The 24219-nt window shown below is 40.1% G+C and overlaps 1 protein-coding gene across 1 annotated transcript in view; it reads left to right on the top strand.

Annotated features, from left to right (window-relative positions):
- Positions 1 to 24219, top strand: part of LOC126212704 (serine hydroxymethyltransferase, mitochondrial-like) — a 194761-nt gene that overhangs the window by 135856 nt on the left and 34686 nt on the right. Inside the window, exon 8 of the mRNA XM_049940118.1 lies at positions 12941 to 13196. Coding sequence (XP_049796075.1) covers positions 12941 to 13196 — 256 coding nt within the window. The remainder of the gene's footprint in view (positions 1 to 12940; positions 13197 to 24219) is intronic.

Below are 24219 nucleotides of genomic sequence, written 5' to 3'. Positions count from 1 at the left end.
CATCAAAGCTCTTGATATTCATGCAAGTGGTTCTCCTTTCTCCAAAGGCCTCTTTAATTGTCCTGTAGGCAGTATCTATCTTACCCCTAGTGAGATAAACCTCTACATCCTTACCTTTGTCCTCTAGCCATCCCTGCTTAGCCATTTTGCACTTCCTGTCGATCTCAATTTTGAGACGTTTGTATTCCTTTTTGCCTGCTTCATTTATTGCATTTTTATATTTTCTCCTTTCATCAATTAAATTCAATATTTCTTCTGTTACCCAAGGATTCTACTAGCCCTCGTCTTTTTACCTACTTGATCCTCTGCTGCCTTCACTACTTCATCCCTCAAAGCTACCCATTCTTCTTCTACTGTATTTCTTTCCCCCATTCCTGTCAGTTGTTTCCCTTATGCTCCCCCTGAAACCCTGTACAACCTCTAGTTCTTTCAGTTTATGCAGGTCCCATCTCCTTAAATTCCCACCTTCTTGCAGTTTCTTCAGTTTTAATCTACGGTTCGTAACCAATAGATTGTGGCCAGAGTCTTACAATTTAAAACCTGGTTCTAAATCTCTGTCTTACCATTATATAATCTATCTGATATCTTCTACTATCTCCAGGCTTCTTTGATGTATACAACCTTCCTTCATGATTCTTGAACCAAGTGTTAGCTTTGATGGAGTGATGCTCTGTGCAAAATTCTACCAGGCGGCTTCCTCTTTCATTTCTTAGCCCCAATCCATATTCAGCTACTACGTTTCCTTCTCTCCCTTTTCCTACTACCGAATTCCAGTCACCCATGACTATTAAATTTTTGTCTCCCTTCACTACCTGAATAATTTATTTTATCTCATCTACATTTCATCAATTTCTTCGTCATATGCAGAGCTAGTTGTCATATAAACTTGTACTACTGTCGTAGGTGTGGGCTTCGTGTCTATCTTAGCCACAATAATGCGTTTGTCATGCTGTTTGTAGTAGCTTACCCGTACTCCTATTTTTTTATTCTTTATTAAACCTACTCCTGCATTACCCCTATTTGATTTTGTATTTATAACCCTGTATTCACCTGACAAAAAGTCTTGTTCCTCCTGCCACCGAACTTCACTAATTCCCACTATATCTAATTTTAACCTATCCATTTCCCTTTTTAAATTTTCTAACCTACCTGCCCGATTAAAGGAACTGACATTCCATGCTCCGATCCATAGAACGCCAGTTTTCTTTCTGCTGATAACAATATCCTCCTGAGTAGTCCCCACCCGGAGATCCGAATGGGGGACTATTTTACCTCCGGAATATTTTACCCAAGAGGACACCATCATCATTTAACCATACAGTAAAGCTGCATGCCCTCGGCAAAAATTACGGCTGTAGTTTCCCCTTGCTTTCAGCCGTTCGCAGTACCAGCACAGCAAGGCCGTTTTGGTTAGTGTTACAAGGCCAGATCAGTCAATCATCCAGACTGTTGCCCTGCAACTACTGAAAAGGCTGCTGCCCCTCTTCAGGAACCACACGTTTGTCTGACCTCTCAACAGATATCCCTCCGTTGTGGCTATCTGCATCATTGAGGCTCGCAAGCCTCCCCACCAATGGTAAGGTCCATGGTTCATGGGGGTGGTGGAGGGGGGCGGGGTTGGGGGGGGGGGCGAGTTATTTATTACAGTAATGTTATCCCACAGGGCCTTTCTCAAGAAAGCTCATGGCACCTGGTGCTAGTGAAGAATATCTGTTTTTGTTATATCTTGTGAAGTTCATCTCTAATCACTGTTCACTATAGTATACTGCTATCCTGAATGCATGCAGACAAGTGCAGAGATTTCCATGTCCTCTGTCTTCTCTACTGTCTTATCAATAAACACTATGTCTCATCTCTCTCCTCGAGTTTAATGCTCTTGTGCAAACGACATGGCAGAAATACTCATTCCCATCAGAGCAAAATCCTTTCTGTCCCATTCCATCATTCAACCACCTTCTCGAAGTCCACCTCAGTAGCAGGAACCCATTTCTGGAACAATCTCTTGCATTGTATTAGAGAAATAAATTACATCTCCAGTCTCAGAAGACAGTTAATGACGTATTTACTAAAGCAACAATAATTATAGCCATTGTCATTGTACACACTCATTGACCCTGTACATATCTGCTTCCTACCTGATCCTCCTCATTTCCCAGTATTTTTAGGTGGTGCATTCTCCTTAATTTCCTTTTCCCAATACTTGGTGTATCAGGAAACATCTATTTTGTATAACTACAAATTATTCTATCTGCCACTATCATTATTATTATTATTATGTCATTACTATTAAAGTAATAATAATAATAAAAATAAGGTTGCTACACTACGCATACATTGATTACAAAAAAGCTTTTGATAGTGTACACCACTCATGGTTAATACAAATATTGGAAATATACAAAGTAGATCCTAAATTGATACAGTTCCTAAACATAGTAATGAAAAATAGGAAAACCGCACTTAATATCCAAACAAATTCAAATAGTATCACATCACAGCCAATACAGATTAAGTGTGGAATATACCAAGGAGACTCGTTAAGTCCTTTCTGGTTCTGCCTTGCTCTGAACCCACTATCCAACATACTAAATAATACAAATTATGGATATAATATTACTGGAACAAACAAACACAAAATCACACATTTGCTATACATGGATAATCTAAAACTACTGGCAGCAACAAATCATCAACTCAACCAATTACTAAACATAACAGAAGTATTCAGAAATTATATAAATATGGCTTTTGGAACAGACAAATGTAAGAAAAATAGCATAGTCAAGGGAAAACACACTAAACAAGAAGATTACATATTGGATAACCACAGCGACTGCATAGAAGCAATGGAAAAAACAGATGCCTATAAATATCAAGGATACAGACAAAAAATAGGAACAGATAATACAAATATTAAAGAAGAACTAAAAGAAAAATATAGACAAAGTTAACAAAAATACTGAAACCAGAATTGACAGCAAGAAACAAGACAAAAGCTATAAATACTTATGCTATACCAATATTGACCAACTCATTTGGAGTAGTGAAATGGAGTAACACAGACGTAGAAGCACTCAATACACTTACACAATCACACTGCCACAAATATAGAATACATCACATACATCCAGCAACAGAAAGATTCACATTAAGCAGAAAGGAAGGAGGAAGGGGATTTATCGATATAAAAAACCTACATTATGGACAGGTATACAATTTAAGAAAATTCTTTATGGAACGAACAGAAACTAGCAAAATTACACAAAGCAATCACTCATATAAATACATTGGCTACACCATTGCAATTTCATAACCACCTCTACAATCCTTTAGATCACATAATATCAACAGATACGAAGAAAGTAAATTGGAAAAAGAAAACACTACATGGCAAGCACCCGTATCATCTAACACAGCCACACATCGATCAAGACGCATCCAACACGTGGCTAAAAAAAGGCAATATATACAGTGAGATGGAAGGATTCATGATTGCAATACAGGATCAAACAATAAACACCAGATATTACAGCAAGCATATTATTAAAGATCCCAATACCACAACAGATAAATGCAGACTTTGCAAACAACAAATACAAACAGTAGATCACATCACAAGCAGATGTACAATACTAGCAAATACAGAATACACCAGAAGACATGACAATATAGCAAAAATAATACATCAACAACTTGCCATACAACATAAACTAATAAAACAACACATTCCCACATACAAGTATGCACCACAAAATGTACTGGAGAATGATGAATACAAATTATACTGGGACAGAACTATTATAACAGGTAAAACAACACCACATAACAAAACTGACATCATACTCACCAATGAAAAGAAGAAATTAGCACAACTAATCGAAATATCCATACCCAATACAACAAATATACAGAAGAAAACAGGAGAAAAAATTGAAAAATACATCCAACTGGCTGAGGAAGTCAAGGACATGTGGCATCAGGATAAAGTTGACATTATACCAATTGTACTATAAACTACAGGAGTTCATACCACGCAATATCCACCAGTACATCAACGTAATACAGCTACATCCAAACGTATATATACAACTACAGAAATCTGTAATTATTGATACATGTTCAATTACCCGAAAGTTCCTAAATGCAATTTAACATATACAGTGCAGTTAAAAGGAAGTCACGCTTGATCAAGGTCCGCATCACTTTCCATTTTTAACCAGACATAACGTCTGAGAAAGGAAAGAAAGAAAAATAATAATAATAATAATAACAATAGACATCGGATAGCTAACACAATTTATAAGAAATGAAATGTCAGAAAAAAAACGAAAAAGGTTAGGTAAAATCTCACAACAAGAAGCGATAGAGCAATTAGATGAAAAGAAGCAGAAATTACAAGCATTGGCCAAACGACTTAGAAGATACAAAAAAAAGTGAAAATAGAAGGAAACAAAACCAAACATTCAACACAAACCAAAAGAAATTTTACCAGACAATAGATAACACACACATTAAAATTGACAATCCCAGACACATACAAGTTGATACCACAAATGCCTGAAGTGATAATTTTGCAACATGAAGTCACCCAAGCAATTAATTCTACTCACAATTGGAAAGCCCCTGGAAAAGATAAAATAGCAAATTTCTGGCTAAAGAAGTTCACCTCAACACATTCACATCTAACTAAATTATTTAACATTAATGATATGAATATATTAGAGGGAAACATTCCATATGGGAAAATATATCTAAAAACAAAGATGATGTGACTTACCGAACGAAAGTGCTGGCAGGTCGATAGACACACAAACAAACAAAACATACACACAAAATTCAAGCTTTCGCAACAAACGGTTGCTTCATCAGGAAAGAGGGAAGGAGAGGGAAAGACGAAAGGATGTGGGTTTTAAGGGAGAGGGTAAGGAGTCATTCCAGTCCCGGGAGCGGAAAGACTTACCTTAGGGGGAAAAAAGGACAGGTATACACTCGCACACACACACACACATATCCATCCGCACATGAAGCAACCGTTTGTTGCGAAAGCTTGAATTTTGTGTGTATGTTTGTGTTTGTTTGTGTGTCTATCGACCTGCCAGCACTTTTGTTCGGTAAGTCACATCATCTTTGTTTTTAGATATAAATTATTTAGCAGTTACATTGCAGACCCATATACATTCCCTGATACACTTACACATGGAATAACTTATCTGAAACCTAAAGATCAAGCAGACACAGCAAACCCAGCTAAATATCGCCCCATAACATGCCGACCAACAATATACAAAATATTAACTTCAGTCATTACACAGAAATTATTGACACATACAACACAGAACAAAATTATAAATGAAGAACAAAAAGACTGTTGCAAAGGTGCACGAGGATGTAAAGAGCAACTGATAATAGATGCAGAGGTGACATATCAAGCTAAAACTAAACAAAGGTCACTACACTACGCATACATTGATTACCAAAAAGCTTTTGATAGTGTACCCCACTCATGGTTACTACAAATATTGGAAATATACAAAGTAGATCCTAAATTGATACAGTTCCTAAACATAGTAATGCAAAATTGGAAAACCACACTTAATATCCAAACAAATTCAAATAATATCACATCACAGCCAACACAGATTAAGTGTGGAATATACCAAGGAGACTCATTAAGTCCTTTCTGGTTCTGCCTTGCTCTGAACCCACTATCAAACATAGTGGGGTGGGAGGGGGGGTGGGGGGGGGGGGGGAGCCACGCAAACTGTGATGAGGCGCCTCAGACCGCTCGGCTATCCCGTGCGGCTAAACACGGTCGTTTATGGCAATATGAATTGGTATTAGTGATTGCCTGTTGAGTTCAGAGTTATGCCATTATTATCAGTATATTGAGCGATTTGTGAAAAATCATGGTTTGCTGAGCAATAATCAGTTGTACTTACCACAGCAGAGAACTAAGTAAGCTAAAAATTAAGTTTCGTATACCAGGTGTACCGGTATGAAATGAGGGTTAAGATACAAAAGTGTCAATAGGGAATATTTGTTGTGAATGAGCCTTAATTTTTTTTTTGTTTGGTTGGTATGACATCTGTCAAAGATATTCAGTATACATCAAGTCATGGAACAAACACCATGTGTTTTCATTGTGTTAACAATGTCGAATTTTGTACCAGATAGTCATGATTTGCGGAAAGCATTAATTTTTTGTTTTTATTTGAAAAAAAGTGCTGCAGAGTCGCATCGAATTCATGTCAGGCATATGGTGATCGTCCTCTATCAGAAGCAACATGGAAAAGATGGTTTCAACGGTTCAGAAATAATGATTTTGATCTAAGAAACGAAGTACGTGGAAGACCACCAAAAAAGTTTGAAGATGTTGAATTGCAAGCAATATTGGATGAAGATGATACTTTGAGTCAGAAGCAAATGGCAGCAATGCTAAATGTTGCACATCAAACAATTTCTGACCATTTGAAAGCTATGGGAAAGATCCAAAAGTGTGGAAAATGGGTGCCACATGAATTGAATGAAAGACAGATGGAAAACCGAAAAACCATTTGTCAAATTTTGCTTCAAAGACACGAAAGAAAATCAATTTTGCATCGAATTGTTACTGGCAATGAAAGATGGATTTATTTTAAGAATCCTAAACGGGAAAAATCGTGGGTTAATCCGGGACAACCGTCAACATCGACTGCAAAACCAGATCGATTCGGCAAGAAGACAATACTCTGTGTTTGGTGGGATCAGAAAGGTGTGGTGTATCATGAGCTTCTAAAACCCAGTGAAACTGTGAATACTAATCGCTACAGACAACAGATGATCAATGTGAACTAAACATTGATCGAAAAAAGACCAGAATGGGCCAGAAGACATGGCAAAGTAATTTTTTTACACGAAAATGTACCTGCATACAAAGCAAAACTGGTTCAGGATACAATCAAAACACTTGGCTGGGAGCTGCTACCCCACCCGCCGTATTCACCAGACTTGGCCACCATTTGTTTTCATCAATGGGACACGCATTGGCCGAGGAACACTTTGATTCCTACAAAGAAGTCGAAAATTGGGTGTCTGATTTGTTTGCTTCAAAAGACGAACATTTCTATTGGCATGGTGTCCACAAATTACCAGAAAGGTGTTCAAAATGTATAGAAAGCAATGGTCAGTATTTTGAATAAATTGTTTTCACTTTTCAATTCAAAATTAGTGTTTCATTTTCACAAAAAGCGCTCATTTCATACTGGTACACCTGTTATTTCCCAAAAATCATGAGACGAAAAGGAAATTGATAAATGCTTGTAAATGTGCAGATTTATTTTCAGTTAAAAATACTCGTGTCTGCTCAGTACATTTCTCTCATTTAGATTATAAAAGGGATTTGAAAATTGAACTGTTGAGTACTCCTTCAAAATGCGAGTTGAAGACTGGTGGTGCTGCTCCATGTCAGAATCCACTGTAATCTGGTGTGATTTAGGGCGTAGTAATGAGCCTAAAAATGTGATAAATATTTGGGCACAAAGATGGAGCTACCATAAAAAAGTAAAAGGTATATTACAGGTAGACATATGAGGGTTGAATGAAAAGTAATGCCTCCACCCTCGTTAATTGGGTTTTGGTGGGAATATTTTAATAAATCAAACACAGAAGTAATCCTTAGAATGTGATCTTTAATTACCAATATTCACTTTTCCACATAATCACCAGCCAATTAGATACATTCCTGCCAACGACGAATAACTTTTCTGAAGCCGTCACAGAAGAAGTCGACAATCTGTTTTCGCAACCACAGTCTCACAGTTCTCTCCATGTCTTCATCAGAAGCATAATGATGTCCCTGCAGATGGTCTTTCATTATTGGGAACAGATGTAAGTCAGACGGTGCTAAATCTGGACTGTACGGAGAATGCCGTACGGTGGTGAGATTCAGTCTCTGAAGTTCTGCTATGTATAGATCTTACAATAACCGAGCAAAGCAATAACATGAGCCACACATTCTTCTGAAATGCTGATTGTGCTTGCAATTTCTCTCTGAGAGATACGCCGATCGTCCTGAAACAATCTGTCAACATTTTGCTTGTGAAGCTCGGTGGTTGCTGCCACGCAGGTCAGATGTTCCCACCTCAACCTCTTTAAACTTACTCACCCAATGACGCACAGTACTCACATCAACACAATCACCTTAAACTGCTTTCATTCTTTGATGAATTTCCTTTGAGATGACACCTTCTTCTGTCACGAATTGAATGACTGCACCTCACTTAAATAGCATTGACCAACCGTCCGTGCAAGGTTCCATTCTTTAAACCAGGGATGGCCACGGCGTGCCAAACTGCACGTGTGTACAGATGTGCTGCACGCGTGCCGTCCATGGCTCGGTCCACCTCGCCACTACTCGGCTTTCCTCGGTCTTTCGTGGCACTGCTCGGCACGGCGCGACATTAGACTAGCTGTGCGATGCAACATCTTTTCATCCGGCTTAGGGTGCATTAGTTGATTCGTAGTGGCAGCCATGTTTATTCCTCGCTGTTTGTTAGCGATTCGTAGGAAGTTTATAAGTACTGTACAGTGGTTGTTGCAATGGAACACACGCTCACAAAGAGGCGGGGTGCTGACATAACATCACGAGCCTTCAGAGCTGAATGGGAATTGCAATATTTTTTCGAAGAGAAGGATGGAAATTCTCAATGTCTATTGTGCAGTCGCATACTCGCCGGGCACCGCATGATTTAGTTGGGTTGATAGTTCAAACAAGTTGGCGGAATTAAGAAGACGTAGTGTTATGCAGTGAGACATACCGAACGCCAGTACCACTTACAAATCTTTGTGTTTCTGATGTTTGTATTTGTAAATATTTGTCGTTAGAATTCGAATTTAGAGTTAGCCTGCAACCGAAAGTAGCAACCTGTCTTTAAGAGCAAGCTACAAAATAGCGCTCAAAATTGCAAGAGAGAATAAGCCTTTCAGTGATGGTGATTTCATCAGGGAGTGTATTGTTGAGGTGGCGGAACTCTTGACGCCACTAGAAGTAAAGAAGTTTAGTGAAATTAGTCTTTCCAGAGAGACAATAGCTCGCCACATAGCTGGTACGGCAGTGGATGTCTACAGGCAGTTAATTGATAGTGCCTGCGAGTTTATTGCATTCTCGATTGCTTTGGACGAGTCGACCGACATTTCGGACACAGCACAACTAGCGATTTATGTTGGTGGAGTCGACACAAATTTGCATGTGACGGAACAACTGTTAGATTTAGTACCAATGAAACACACAACGAGGGTTACCGACTTGCTAAAAGCAGTTGAAGAGGCAGTTGAAGCTGTTGGCCTGAGTTGGAAAATGTTAGTTTCAGTCACCACGGATGGAGCGCCAGCAATTCGAGGTGCTCAAAATGGGCTTGTAGCATTGTTGCGTAAAAAACTAGCTTAAATGTTGTAAGAATTTTATGAGTGACGATGTGAGAAGCACGATATTGTTGGTGTAATGCAGTTTCAAACCCAGCGTTATTGTTATTTTTCTGTAGGTGTACGAACAGCCAACAAAGATTCAGTATTGTTGTACAGAGCTTAATATTATCAAATGTTGTAATATGAAACTAAGCCACACGATAGCAGGGCGGTGTAGCTTACACGAATGCACTGTCACGTCTGGCGTGTTTGTAGTTCCGGGCATGCGCTGGTGTGGTAGTGGGGGACGTGTGACGTCAGAAGGGAGCGATCCACACGCGTGTGAAAGCTCGGCACGCGTTCATGCAAACGTGCCGCATTCTTGGCCGTCCCTGCTTTAAACTGTAACAACACAACCGTTCAGTGCTAAGGCTTCCTGCCAACTGGAGCCATAGAGAAGAGGCTACGGAACAAGCCAGTGTCTGCCGCATACCAATGCTGCCAACTGTTGAAGAGTTACGAAGGTGGAAGCATTACTTTTCAGTCGACCCTCATATTACTAACTGATGAAGAAATTACTACTGGAAAACCCTTAACCTTGAAAACAGATACTGCTGTAAATGCAGCAATTCATGCTTATGCCAACAACTGGAAATTATGGAAACAGAAATAGGAGACCTTAGGCAAAAGAATGCAGATTTATAGGATTGTCTCTCAAACTACGGCTGAGTTACATGAAATTAAAGCATGTTCAAAAAGTGATTCAGGACTCTTTTTTTTTTTTACTGTCAATAACAAGTGGTCATGAAAAGATGGTGTTTTAACAGATTGTCTGAAGATATTATAAAGAATGCAACTTTACATGTCATGTCTTTAAAGTGTTATCTTTTGTCAGAGATATATTGCAATATCCTCTTCTTATTGAAGTCACTATTAAAAAGATGACCCAGGCAATTTGGTGACCACCAGCTTTTATTAATTTCAGCCTTAGTGTTTCGAAGCCAATAAGCCATAGTTTGGAGACTTCACACTAGTATTTCACTGACCATAGGAGAAAATAGTCTAACTAATATAAAGCTTAATAATAATAACAACACTAATAGTAATACACTAAAACCTGGAAAATGTTGATAACATTCATAACTGTGTATGAGCTAACAATGTGTGTGCCGTGTATCTACAAGTTTCATTACAGGGCGGTATGGCGGGAGGGTTCACCGTGACGTCACACGTCACAGCCCACCTGCACATGTATTCTAGTTTCTGTGGTTTAAATGAATAAATAAAAAACAATAAAATAAATATACAAGAGTAAATCAATTATTATCCACAATTTAATTATATTTTTGTTTTGTTTATTTTGGTAATACTGTTGTTTTACATTGATGACGCATGCTTTGTTTATTTGTTGTTATATCTTTGCAATTTTCAAGCTGCTAGGTTAGTTTTGTTATCATTGCCATGCTGTTAATCATGGCTGCTCCGCTGTCTATTTGCACCAAAGAAGAGCAACATTCAGTGATCCATTGTTTTGTGGTTGGAAGGCGTATCAGGAGCCGAAATTCATCAAAGACTTTTGGTACAGTACAGGTACAGTGTTTTGCCACAATGGAGTGACTACGAATGGATTGAAAAATTCTCAAATGGTTACATAAATGTTGCACACGATGAAGGAGTCGGACGAATGTTTACTACCATGAATGAAAGAAGCATTGAGCATTCCCATGAAATGATTGTCTTAGACAGACAATTAACTATTGATGAAGCGGCATATTGTCTGCAAATTAGTCACGGTTCTGCCCACGAAATCATCCACAACAGACTTGGGTTTCATAAAGTTTGTGCAAGATGAGTCCCAAAACAACTCACACAGTTGCATAATCAAACACAATTGGACTTGTGCAAAAAACATTTGGATCGCTATGGTAATGAAGGGGACAACTTCTTAGACAGGATCATTACTGGTGACGGATCATGGATCCATCATTACGGAAAGTAAATGGCAGAGTATGGAATGGAAACATCCAAATTTGCCATGCAAAAAAAAAGTTCAAGACCCAGCTGGGATCTACAGGAAAACTGATGCTTACGGTTTTTTGGATGCACAAGGTCCAGTACTGGAACGTTATGGGGAAATGGTATTCGTTACAGTGAGATGCTTAATGCCAGGCTAAAGCCTGCAATTCAAAGCAAACGCCGAGGATTGCTGTCAAAAGGTGTTGTTTTTAAAAATGCCCGTCTGCATACTGCTGCCCAAACTGCTGAAACGCTCTACAAACTCAAATTTGTAGTACTGGATCATCCTCCAAGTAGTCCCGATCTTGCCCCTTCTGACTATCACTTGTTTGGTTCACTCAAACAGGCATTAAGGGGCCGTCGATTTGCCTCTGACGAAGCAGTGAAAGAAGCGGTGCATTCCTTGCTAGCAGCTCAACTGAGAAACTTCTTTTATGAGGGCATCAGAAAGCTTGTACAACAATGGTCTAAGTGCTTTGAAACGCAAGGAGACTGTCGAAAAATGATGTTCTTGTAAATTTTCCATTTTATTACAATAAAATTTTATAACTAATTTGCAAATAATAATTTACTTACCTTCGTAAGTGCTCTAGATATACCGGGTGATCAAAAAGTCAGTATAAATTTGAAAACTTAATAAACCATGGAATAATGTAGATAGAGAGGTAAAAATTTACACACATGCTTGGAATGACATGGGGTTTTATTAGAAAAAAAACCACAAAGTTCACAAAATGTCCAACAGATGGTGCTGGACAGCAAAACGTCAGTGACTGCGCATGACAATCGTGACGGGTGAGATGTACGCCAATATGTTACAGAATCGCATCATCCCCAGCCTGGCTGATAAACACCTGCCGGAACGTATGATGTTTATGCAGGATGGCGCTCCACCCCATATTGCTAGACACGTGAAAGATCTCTTGCGCGCGTCGTTTGGTGACGATCGTATGCTTAGCCGACACTTTCCTCACGCTTGGCTGCCCAGGTCCCCAGACCTCAGTCCATGCAATTATTGGCGTTTGGGTTACCTGAAGTCGTAAGTGTATCGTGATCGACCGACATCTCTAGGGATGCTGAAAGACAACATGCGACGCCAATGCCTCACCATAACTCCGGACATGCTTCACAGTGCTGTTCACAACGTTAATCCACGACTACAGCTATTCTTGAGGAATGATGGTGGACATATTGAGCATTTCCTGTAAAGAACATCATCTTTGCTTTGTCTTACTTTGTTATGCTAATGATTGCTATTCTGATCAGATGAAGTGCCATCTGTCGGACATTTTTTGAACTTTCGTATTTTTTTCTTCTAGTAAAACCCCATGTCATTCCAAGCATGTATGTCAATGTGTACCTCTCTATCTACATTATTCCGTGATTTATTCAGTTTTCAAATTTATAATGACGCTTTGATCACCTGGTACATTTATGAATAAAGTGTCAAACGTCATCGTGGACTCATTCAGACTTTGTCTTCAATAGATATATATCTGTTGTGCCCAGAAATGTTTCTAAATTTAATTTAATTTTATTCCAGGCAGCTAAACCCGCATTCTGTGAGTACCAAAAACAAGTACTTCAGAATGCAAAATGCTTCGCGAAAGGTTTGCTCGACTGTGGCTATTCCCTCGTGTCGGGTGGAACAGACACTCACTTGGTGCTCGTGGATATGACGTCCAAGGACCTGGATGGGTCCAGAGTGGAGGCCGTGTGCAACAGAGCCAGCATCACCGTCAACAAGAACACCTGCCCGGGCGATAAGAGCGCCGTGGCCCCCAGTGGCATCAGAATCGGTCAGTGTGCAGTGACTGTTCTATCCCTCTAACGAATGGTGTGGTTGTCTGTTTTCAGAGCATAGCAAAATGATTCACGTATGTCTAAACTGCTAGCCATTAAAACTGTGACAGCGTGAAGACAATTCGAGGTGTGTAAGATGAAGCGAGTTAAGTATTGAGTCTCATCTGCTGTCTTCCAGCCTCCCAGGATTTTGAATTTCATTGCTCCTTACATATAACATGCTAATACAATTGCAGTGATCTAATTACTTAACTCAGAAACTTTGTTAACTATGAAATGCTGTTAATTGAAAAGGTTCATACAGTGCTACAAAGCCAAACAGGTAATTCCAGCATCCAAGAAGAAATCTTGGGAAGACTTTGGAAACAGGTTGGAGACTTTGGGTCAACCTGCTGGAAAACCACTCTGGAGTGTAATTAGCAGTCTTTGAAAGGGAGGTAAGAAGGAAATGGCAAGTATTTTGGACAGGTGAGGAAAACTGCCGGTGAATCCTGTTGATGCCTTGGGCAGATGGAGGGAATATTTTGAAGAGTTGCTCAGTGTAAGTGAAAATACGATCAGTAACGTTTCAGATTTCGAGGTAGAATGGGATAGGAATGATGATGGAAATAGGATCACGTTTGAGGAAGTGGAGAAAATGGTCAATAGATTGCAGTGCAATAAAGCAGCTGGGGTGGATGAAATTAAGTTGGAACTCATCAAATGCAGTGGAATGTCAGGTCTTAAATGGCTACACAGGATAATTGAAATGGCCTGGGAGTCGAGACAGGTTCCATCAGACTGGACGACAGCAGTAATCACACCAATCTTTAAACATGGAAACAGAAAAGATTGTAACAACTACAGAGGTATCTCTTTAATCATTGTTGTGAATAAAATCTTCTCAGGTATTGTTGAAAGGAAAGTGCAAGTATTCGTTGAGGACAAATTGGATGAAAATCAGTGCGGGTTTAGGCCTCTTAGAGGTTGTCAGGACCAGATCTTTAGCTTACAGTAAATAATGGAGAAGTGTTAAGAGTGGAACAGGGAATTGTATCTATGCTTTATAGATCTAGAAAAGGCATATGACCGGGTTCCTTGGAGGAAGTTATTGTCTGTTCTATGAGATTACGGAATAGGAGGCAAACTTTTGCAAGCAATTAAAGGTCTTTACATAGATAGTCAGGCAGCAGTTAGAGTTGACGGTAAATTGAGTTCATAGTTCAGAGTAGTTTCAGGGGTAAGACAAGGCTGAAACCTGTCTCCACTGTTGTTCATATTATTTATGGATCATATGTTGAAAACAATAGACTGGCTGGGTGAGATTAAGACATGGGAACACAAAATAAGCAGTCTCGCATATGCGGATGACTTAGTTGTGATGGCAGATTCGATTGAAAGTTTGCAAAGTAATATTTCAGAGCTAGATCAGAAATGTAAGGACTATGGTATGAAGATTAGCATCTCCAAAACGAAAGTAATGTCAGTGGGAAAGAGATATAAACGGATTGAGTGCCAAATAGGAGGAACAAAGTTAGAACAGGTGGACGGTTTCAAGTACTTAGGATGCATATTCTCACAGGATGGCAACATAGTGAAAGAACTGGAAGCGAGGTGTAGCAAAGCTGTTTGTATTCAACGGAAGGGTGACGGCAGAGGAGACAGCCACAAACACTTGCGCCGTGATGAATTCTTCTCGAGTTATCAGCCAAGTGATGGCGTCGTCTTGTCGCAACGTTTCAATGAGCTACGTACCTATCATCTTCGTGAGAAGATGCGTACGAAACTCGTTGAAACGTTGCGACAAGACGACGCCACCATTCGGCTGGTAACCCGAGAAGAATTGATCAGAGGAATACGCCGAGGACTGCAATCGCATACTTGCGCCGTGTATGGGGATAATGCCACTGGGCAGAGAATGGCAGAAAGATTTTTTTCTCGTTTTAAGGAGGATCGTTCTGATATTAGTCACTGTGCATGTCTGCACGTTTGAAAGACCTTTAGGGTTTGATGAAGATTGCTTAAGCATTTTAATCCACAAAAAACCTCGTCACTGTACTCGAGAGCTGGCACAAGTGATGAACTGTGACCTTTACATCATCGTGCTATTTTTGCATGCGATGGGTAATGTTCCTAGGAGGGGGTTATTGTCTGTTCTATGTGATTATGGAATAGGAGGCAAACTTTTGCAAGCAATTAAAGGTCTTTACATAGATAGTCAGGCAGCAGTTAGAGTTGACGGTAAATTGAGTTCATAGTTCAGAGTAGTTTCAGGGGTAAGACAAGGCTGAAACCTGTCTCCACTGTTGTTCATATTATTTATGGATCATATGTTGAAAACAATAGACTGGCTGGGTGAGATTAAGATATGTGAACACAAAATAAGCAGTCTCGCATATGCGGATGACTTAGTTGTGATGGCAGATTCGATTGAAAGTTTGCAAAGTAATATTTCAGAGCTAGATCAGAAATGTAAGGACTATGGTATGAAGATTAGCATCTCCAAAACTAAAGTAATGTCAGTGGGAAAGAAATATAAACGGATTGAGTGTCAAATAGGAGGAACAAAGTTAGAACAGGTGGACGGTTTCAAGTACTTAGGATGCATATTCTCACAGGATGGCAACATAGTGAAAGAACTGGAAGCGAGGTGTAGCAAAGCTAATGCAGTGAGCGCTCAGCTACGATCTACTCTCTTCTGCAAGAAGGAAGTCAGTACCGAGACTAAGTTATCTGTGCACCATTCAATCTTTCGACCAACTTTGTTGTATGGGAGCGAAAGCTGGGTGGATTCAGGTTACCTTATCAATAAGGTTGATGTTACGGATATGAAAGTAGCTAGGATGATTGCAGGTACTAGTAGATGGGAACAATGGCAGGAGGGTGTCCACAATGAGGAAATCAAAGAAAAACTGGGAATGAACTCTATAGATGTAGCAGTCGGGGCGAACAGGCTTAGATGGTGGGGTCATGTTACACACATGGGAGAAGCAAGGTTACCCAAGAGACTTATGGGTTCAGCAGTAGAGGGTAGGAGGAGTCGGGGCAGACCAAGGAGAAGATACCTGGATTCGGTTAAGAATGATTTTGAAGTAATGGGCTTAACATCAGAGGAGGCACCAATGTTAGCACTGAATAGGGGATCATGGAGGAATTTTATAAGGGGGACTATCCTCCAGACTGAACGCTGAAAGTCATAATCAGTCTTACATGATGATGATGATGATGATGATGATGATGATGATGAGTGCTACCTTATATATTTAGTGATCAGTAGGAAACATATTTCAGCATATTAGTGCCTATCATACAGCATTACAGGTCAGAATTGATCAATGAAGTCTTGAATATCTTATTTGTCTCAATTAGTAGGGAGAAATTGAGATTTTGGACATTTCTTTACATAGTTTTGTGTGATTAAGTCCCAAAGTTATGCAAACCTGTCATTTAGTTACGTGCAGTTTGCGACCTGCTATGTTTTATTTTCCAATAATAAATCATCTTTTTTTCTGATTACCGTTAAAATACAGGGTGTTACAAAAAGGTACAGCCAAACTTTCAGGAAACATTCCTCACACACAAAGAAAGAAAATACGTTATGTGGACATGTGTCTGGAAACGCTTACTTTCCATGTTAGAGCTCATTTTATTACTTCTCTTCAAATCACATTAATCATGGAATGGAAACACACAGCAACAGAACGTACCAGCGTGACTTCAAACACTTTGTTACAGGAAATGTTCAAAATGTCCTCCGTTAGCGAGGATACGTGCATCCACCCTCCGTCGGATGGAATTCCTGATGCGCTGATGCAGCCCTGGAGAATGGCGTATTGTATCAGAGCCGTCCACAATACAAGCACGAAGAGTCTCTACGTTTGGTACTGGGGTTGCGTAGACGAGAGCTTTCAATGCCCCCATAAATGAAAGACAAGAGGGTTGAGGTCAGGAGAGCATGGAGGCCACGGAATTGGTCCGCCTCTACCAATCCGTCAGTTACTGAATCTGTTGTTGAGAAGCGTACAAACACTTTGACTGAAATGTGCAGGAGCTCCATCGTGCATGAACCACATGTTGTGTCATACTTGTAAAGTCACATGTTCTAGCAGCACAGGTAGAGTATCCCGTATGAAATCGTGATAACGTGCTCCTTTAAGCGTAGGTGGAAGAACATGGGGCCCAATCGAGACATCACCAACAATGCCTGCCCAAACGTTCACAGACAATCTGTGTTGATGACGTGATTGCACAATTGCGTGTGGATTCTCGTCAGCTCACACATGTCGATTGTGAAAATTCACAATTTGATCACGTTGGAATGAAGCCTCATCCATAAAGAGAACATTTGCACTGAAATGAGGATTGACACATTGTCGGATGGACCATTCGCAGAAGTGTACCCGTGGAGGCCAATCAGCTGCTGATAGTGCCTGCACACGCCGTACACGGTACGGAAACAACTGGTTCTCCCGTAGCACTCTCCATACAGTGACGTGGTCAACGTTACCTTGTACAGCAGCAACTTCTCTGACGCTTACATTAGGGTTATCGGCAACTGCACGAAGAATTGCCTCGTCCATTGCAGGTGTCCTCGTCGTTCTAGGTCTTCCCCAGTCGCGAGTCATAGGCTTGAATGTTCCGCGCTCCCTAAGACGCCAACCAATTGCTTCGAACGTCTTCCTGTCGGGACACTTTCATTCTCGAAATCTGTCTCGGTACAAACGTACCGCGCCACGGCTATCGCCCCGTGCTAATCCGTACATCAAATGGGCATCTGCCAACTCCGCATTTGTAAACATTGCACTGACTGCAAAACCATGTTCGTGATGAACACTAACCTGTTGATGCTACGTACTGATGTGCTCGGTGCTAGTACTGTAGAGCAATGAGTCACATGTCAACACAAGCACCGAAGTCAACATTACTTTCCTTCAATTGGGCCAACTGGCGGTGAATCGAGGAAGTGCAGTACGTACTGACGAAACCAAAATGAGCTCTAACATGGAAAGTAAGCATTTCCGGACACATGTCCACATAACATATTTTCTTTCTTTGCGTGTGAGGAATGTTTCCTGAAAGTTTGGCCGTACCTTTTTGTAACGCCCTGTATAATGATGATAAATGTTTGAGGTCATTTGGAATAATATTTTAATAACTATGTAGATGATGTGATGTCATTCTTTTACTCTTAGAAGAAAAAAAAGAAGAGTGTTGATTGTGCATTTATGGACATTCAGTGTCGGGATCAGTGATTATGATTCGAGAAATAATTGATTGGACAAAGTTCAATTGCACACACTCGTGCAGGTTGAATTATGACCCTGAAATTGGTTGTAGATGTATGCAGGTCAATTTCGTGACAGGCTAGTAAGCGTCCCGAGTGTGTCGCGGTATCAAGACTGCTTTCGCGCCGCCAACGATTCGCTTTAAACTCACGAAAATACAATTTACACGAATTTTTAATTATCGTGAAGGGGGAGAATATTTGATGGTTATCCCACTGTTGATGGGCCATTGTGAAGGATGTAAGTTTGGATAGAAAGATCATTTTCAAACTCCAATATAAATCCTGTTGATTGTAGTAGCCTAGCAACCCAAAACCTCATACGTGGTTATCAGCAGAAACAGTGTACTATTTTTAATGCACACATTTACACTCTACATTGAGATGTGGATAATTTGTGGGTGTGAAATAAACATTTCGTGATAGACTGATCGTAAGTGCTCTTTTTACAAGTCGAGTTTTGGGTCTGATTAAGAGTAGCTGGTTGGTAGAGTCTCAAAGATTAAGTGAAGAATAAAATCACACTTAAATTGTGCTGCATCAAAACCCACTATCTTTAAACTATAGTAAGCTAGCTATTCTGGAATCAGGTGGTATCGTGGCTGAGCAGTTGCGTGTTGTCAACTACAAATAGGTGAACACAAACATAAACATTTCTCATGCTCTGATATCGACGGGGGAAAGAAGAGATGACGACATCATAAATGTATACATTTACAAATGGTATATGTGGCACCTTACAATACAACACAACAATGTCACAGTATAACATCTCCAACTTCTCCATAAGGTATCTAAAATTGTCCAAAACTAATTGACTTCCAAATTAATTAACACTAAAGGTTTAGACCACTGCTAACTTTAGTTACAAATTACGTCATAATCACTTTTTAGATGATGAACATTGGCATTATAAGTATGGTGGTATATTTTTTATGTTCCATTTGACATGCAGCATATGTTAAATAACTCCCCAATTAGAAAGTTCAATATTTTGAGGGTCATAAAATATTTTACTTAAGACAGCTGCTGTCAAGAATGAGTAATGTAAAACATGTTGTTCATAGGGAAACTATATATAGATCCATCATATCCGAGGTCAGGCAGTCTGTGGCTGAGAGCAAAGGGAGCAACATCTGTGTCTCTGGAAATGTCCCAAGTTCAAATCTCGGTCCGACACACAGTTTTAATTCTGCCGGGAAATTTCATATCGGTGTGTACTCTGCTGCAGAGTGAAAACGTCAATCTGGACCTATGTCTCTTGTCGTGAGCAATGTGCCTTAGTCCAATAACTAACATTCTGAAATATTTGCATATATTGCATATAGTTCATTTTCTTCACTTGCAGGTTTAATTCATGGCTTCTGTAACAGTAATTATTAATTACTTCTGAGGCATGTGAGGTAGCGATTGTGTGGCTCAGTTCGAGTGAGGCTGAGGTGAGTGAATGAGTGTTCCTTTATAGATTTCTTCCTCACTGTATGCAACAATTTTAGAGATTTTAGCCACATTTGTTTGTTTTAATGAGTTTAAGTGTGCTGATTACCTTTCCGTTGAGTGCCCACAAGTTCCAAACACACATACACACACACACACATACACACACACACAATGTTTCAAGTTCCTTACATGTGCATGAGGACAGTAATATGGCAAACTGTTCAATTTTTGCCACATATGAATCATTTACAGACAAATGGAAAAACTGACATAAGCCGACCTCGGGGAAGATCAATTTGGATTCCGTAGAAATGTTGGCACACGTGAGGCAATACTGATCCTACGACTTATCTTAGAAAATAGATTAAGGAAAGGCAAACCTACGTTTCTAGCATTTGTAGACTTAGAGAAAGCTTTTGACAATGTTGACTGGAATACTCTCTTTCAAATTCTAAAGGTGGCAGGGGTAAAATACAGGGAGTGAAAGACTATTTACAATTTGTACAGAAACCAGATGGCAGTTGTAAGAGTTGAGGGGCTGAAAGAGAAGCAGTGGTTTGGAAGGGAGTGAGACAGGGTTGTAGCCTATCCCAGATGTTATTCAATCTGTTTATTGAGCAAGCAGTAAAGGAAACAAAAGAAAAGTTTGGAGTAGCTATTAAAATCCATGGAGAAGAAATAAAAACTTGGAGGTTCGCCGATGACATTGTAATTTTGTCAGAGACAGCAAAGGACCTTGAAGAGCAGTTGAACGGAATGGACAGTGTCTTGAAAGGAGGGTATAATATGAACATCAACAAAAGCAAAACGAGGATAATGGAATGTAGTCAAATTAAGTCAGGTGATGCTGAGGAAATTAGATTAGGAAATGAGACAAAGTAGAAAGGAGTTTTGCTATTTTGGGGAGCAAAATAACTGGTGATGGTCGAAGTAGAGAGGATATAAAATGTAGACTGGCAATGGCAAGGCAAGCGTTTCTGAAGAAGAAAAATTTGTTAACATCGAGTATAGATTTAAGTGTTACGAAGTCTCTGAAAGTATTTGTATGGAGTGTAGCCAAGTATGGAAGTGAAACATGGACGATAACTAGTTTGGACAAGAAGAGAATAGAAGCTTTCGAAATATGGTGTTACAGAAGAATGCTGAAGATTAGATGGGTTGATCATATAACTAATGAGGAGGTATTGAATGGGTTTGGGGAGAAGAGAAGTTTGTGGCACAACTTGACTAGAAGAAGGGATCGGTTGGTAGGACATGTTCTGAGGCATGAAGGGATCACCAATTTAGTATTGGAGGACAGCGTGGAGGGTAAAAATCGTAGAGGGAGACCAAGAGATGGATACACTAAGCAGATTTAGGAGGATGTATGCTGCAGTAAGTACTGGGAGATGACGAAGCTTGCACAGGATAGAGTAGCATGGAGAGCTGCATCAAACCAGTCTCAGGACTGAAGACCACAACAACAACAACATGAATCATTTTGAGCCCCTAGACTATGTTGTGTGAATATGGCACTAGGACAGTTCAACAATCTGTGAACTAGTGTACATCTACATATATACTCTGCTAGCCACCAAGCGGTGTGTGGCGGAGGGCACTGTTTGCGCCAAAGTCATATTTCCACCCCTCTGTTCCACTCGCGGATCGCGCGAGGGAAAAACGACTGTCGGAATGCCTCAGTACGAGCTCTAATTTCCCTTATCTTTGAATAGTGATCACTGTGTGATTTGAAAGTTGGTGGTAATAATATATCCTCTACATCCTCAGTGAAGATTGTATTTCGGAATTTAATGAGCACTATCTGCAAGTGTGTCCCACTTCAAACTTTCTATGAGATTTGTAATGCTCTCACGATGGCTAAATGTACCAGTCACAAATCTTGCCACTCTTCTTTGGACCTTCTCAATCTCTTGAGTCAGACCCAACTGGTAAGGGTCCCATACAGACAAACAGTACTGTAAGACTGGACAAAATAATGTATTTTAAGAAATTTGCTATGTTGAAGGACTGCATCACTTCAAGATACTACCAGTAAACTGCAGTCTAGAGTTCGCCTTACCCGTTACTTGTCTAATCTGATCATTCCAAATGGCTCTGAGCACTATGGGACTTAACATCTTAGGTTGTCAGTCCCCTAGAACTTAGAACTACTTAAACCTAACTAACCTAAGGACATCACACACATCCATGCACAAGGCAGGATTCGAACCTGCGACCGCAGCAATCCCACGGTTTCTGACTGAAGCACCTAGAACTACTCGGCCACCGCGGCCGGCTCTGATCGTTCAATTTGAGATCATTTCGAATAGTCACACCCAGATACTTGATGTTACCGCTTCCAAAGACTGGGCATTTATTTTGTACTTGTACATTAATGGGGATTTTCGCCTTGTTCTATGCAGTAGGTTACACTTACTAATATTGAGAGATAACTGCCAGTCATTACACCACGCATTTATTTTCTGCAAATCCTCATTGATTTGTTTAGAACTTTCATGTGATACTACTTTCCTGTAGACTACAGCATCATCTGCAAACAGTCTAATGCCGCTGTCAGTACCATCAACCAGATCATTTATGTAAATCGTAAAAAGCAGCGGACCTATCACGCTGCCCTGGGGCACACCTCAAATTACACTTGTTTATGATCAAGTCTCCCCATTCAGGATGACATACTGCTCTCTGTCTGTTAGAAAACTTTCTATCCAGCCGCATATGTCATCAGATAGATCGTAAGCATGCACGTTTTGGAGCAAGTGACAGTGCAAAACTGGGTCAAGGAATATGCCATCACCAGCTGGGGTGGCCGAGTGGTTCTAGCCACTACAGTCTGGAACCGCGCGACCGCTATGGTTGCAGGTTCGAATCCTGCCTCGGGCATGGATGTGTGTGATGTCCTTAGGTTAGTTAGGTTTAAGTAGTTCTAAGTTCTAGGGGACTGATGACCTCAGAAGTTAAGTCCCATAGTGCTCAGAGCCATTTGAACCATTTTTGAATATGGCATCAACCTGGGAGCCGGTATCTAGAGCCTGTTGTATGTCATGCACAAAGAGAGCCAGCTGTGTCTCGCATGACTGCTGTTTTCTAAAACCGTTCTGGTTTCTGCAGATGAGCTTCTCAGAGTCTAGAAAGGTCATTATGTCTGAACACAAAATATGGTCCATGATTCTACAACAAATTGATGTCAGTGAAATTGGCCGGTAATTATGTGCATCCAATTTTCTACCCTTTTTATAGATTGCTATGACCTGGACCTTCTTCCAGTCCCGTGGAACTTTCCACTGTTCCAATGATATCTGATAGATGATGGATAAGAATGGTACTATATTTGTAGCATAGTCAACATAAAATCTTAAGGGGATACCATCTGGGCCAGATGCCTTCCTGGCGTCTAAGGATCTTAACTTTTTTACAATCCCAGATACACAGGTAACAATTTGCTTTCCTTTAATTCGAACTATATGTGAGACCTGAAACTGGCCACATCAGTGAATACTTTATACCAGAAAGTGTCCTAAAGCTACCACTAGTGTTGGTCACAATATTGCAATAGACTATTAGTAGAGTGAGGGGCATGAAAGGGAAGCAGTGGTTGAGAATGGAGTGAGACAGGGTTGTAGCCTCTCCCCAATGCTATTCAATCAGTATATTGAGCAAGCAGTAAAGGAAACAAAAGAAAAATTCGGAGTAGGTATTAAAGTCTATGGAGAAGAAATAAAAACTTTGAGGTTAGCCGATGACATTGTAATTCTGTCAGAGACAGCAAAAGGACTTGGAAGAGCAGTTGAACAGAATAGACAGTGTCTTGAAAGGAGGGTATAAGATGAACATCAACAAAAGCGAAACAAGGAAAATGGAATGTAGTCGAATTAAATTGGGTGATGCTGAGGGAATTAGATTAGGAAATGAGACACTTAAAGTAGTAAAGGAGTTTTGCTATTTGGGAGCAAAATAACTGATGATGGTCGAAGTAGAGAGGAAATAAAATGTAGACTGGCAACGGCAAGGAAAGCGTTTCTGAAGAAGAGACATTTGTTACCTTCAAGTATAGGTTTAAGTGTCAGGATGTCGTTTCTGAAAGTATTTGTATGGAGTGTAGCCATGTATGGAAGTGAAACATGGACAATAACTAGTTTTGACAAGAAGAGAATAGAAGCTTTCGAAATGTGGTGCTACAGGAGAATGCTGAAGATTAGATGGGTAGATCACATAACTAATGAGGAGGTATTGAATAGGATTGGGGAGAAGAGGAGTTTGTGGCACAACTTGACTAGAAGAAGGGACCGGTTGGTAGGAGATGTTCTGAGGCATCAAGG

This window comes from Schistocerca nitens, chromosome 11 (genome assembly GCF_023898315.1).
Source record: "Schistocerca nitens isolate TAMUIC-IGC-003100 chromosome 11, iqSchNite1.1, whole genome shotgun sequence".
Lineage (NCBI taxonomy): Eukaryota > Metazoa > Arthropoda > Insecta > Orthoptera > Acrididae > Schistocerca > Schistocerca nitens.
This window is presented reverse-complemented; position numbering and strand designations above follow the sequence as displayed.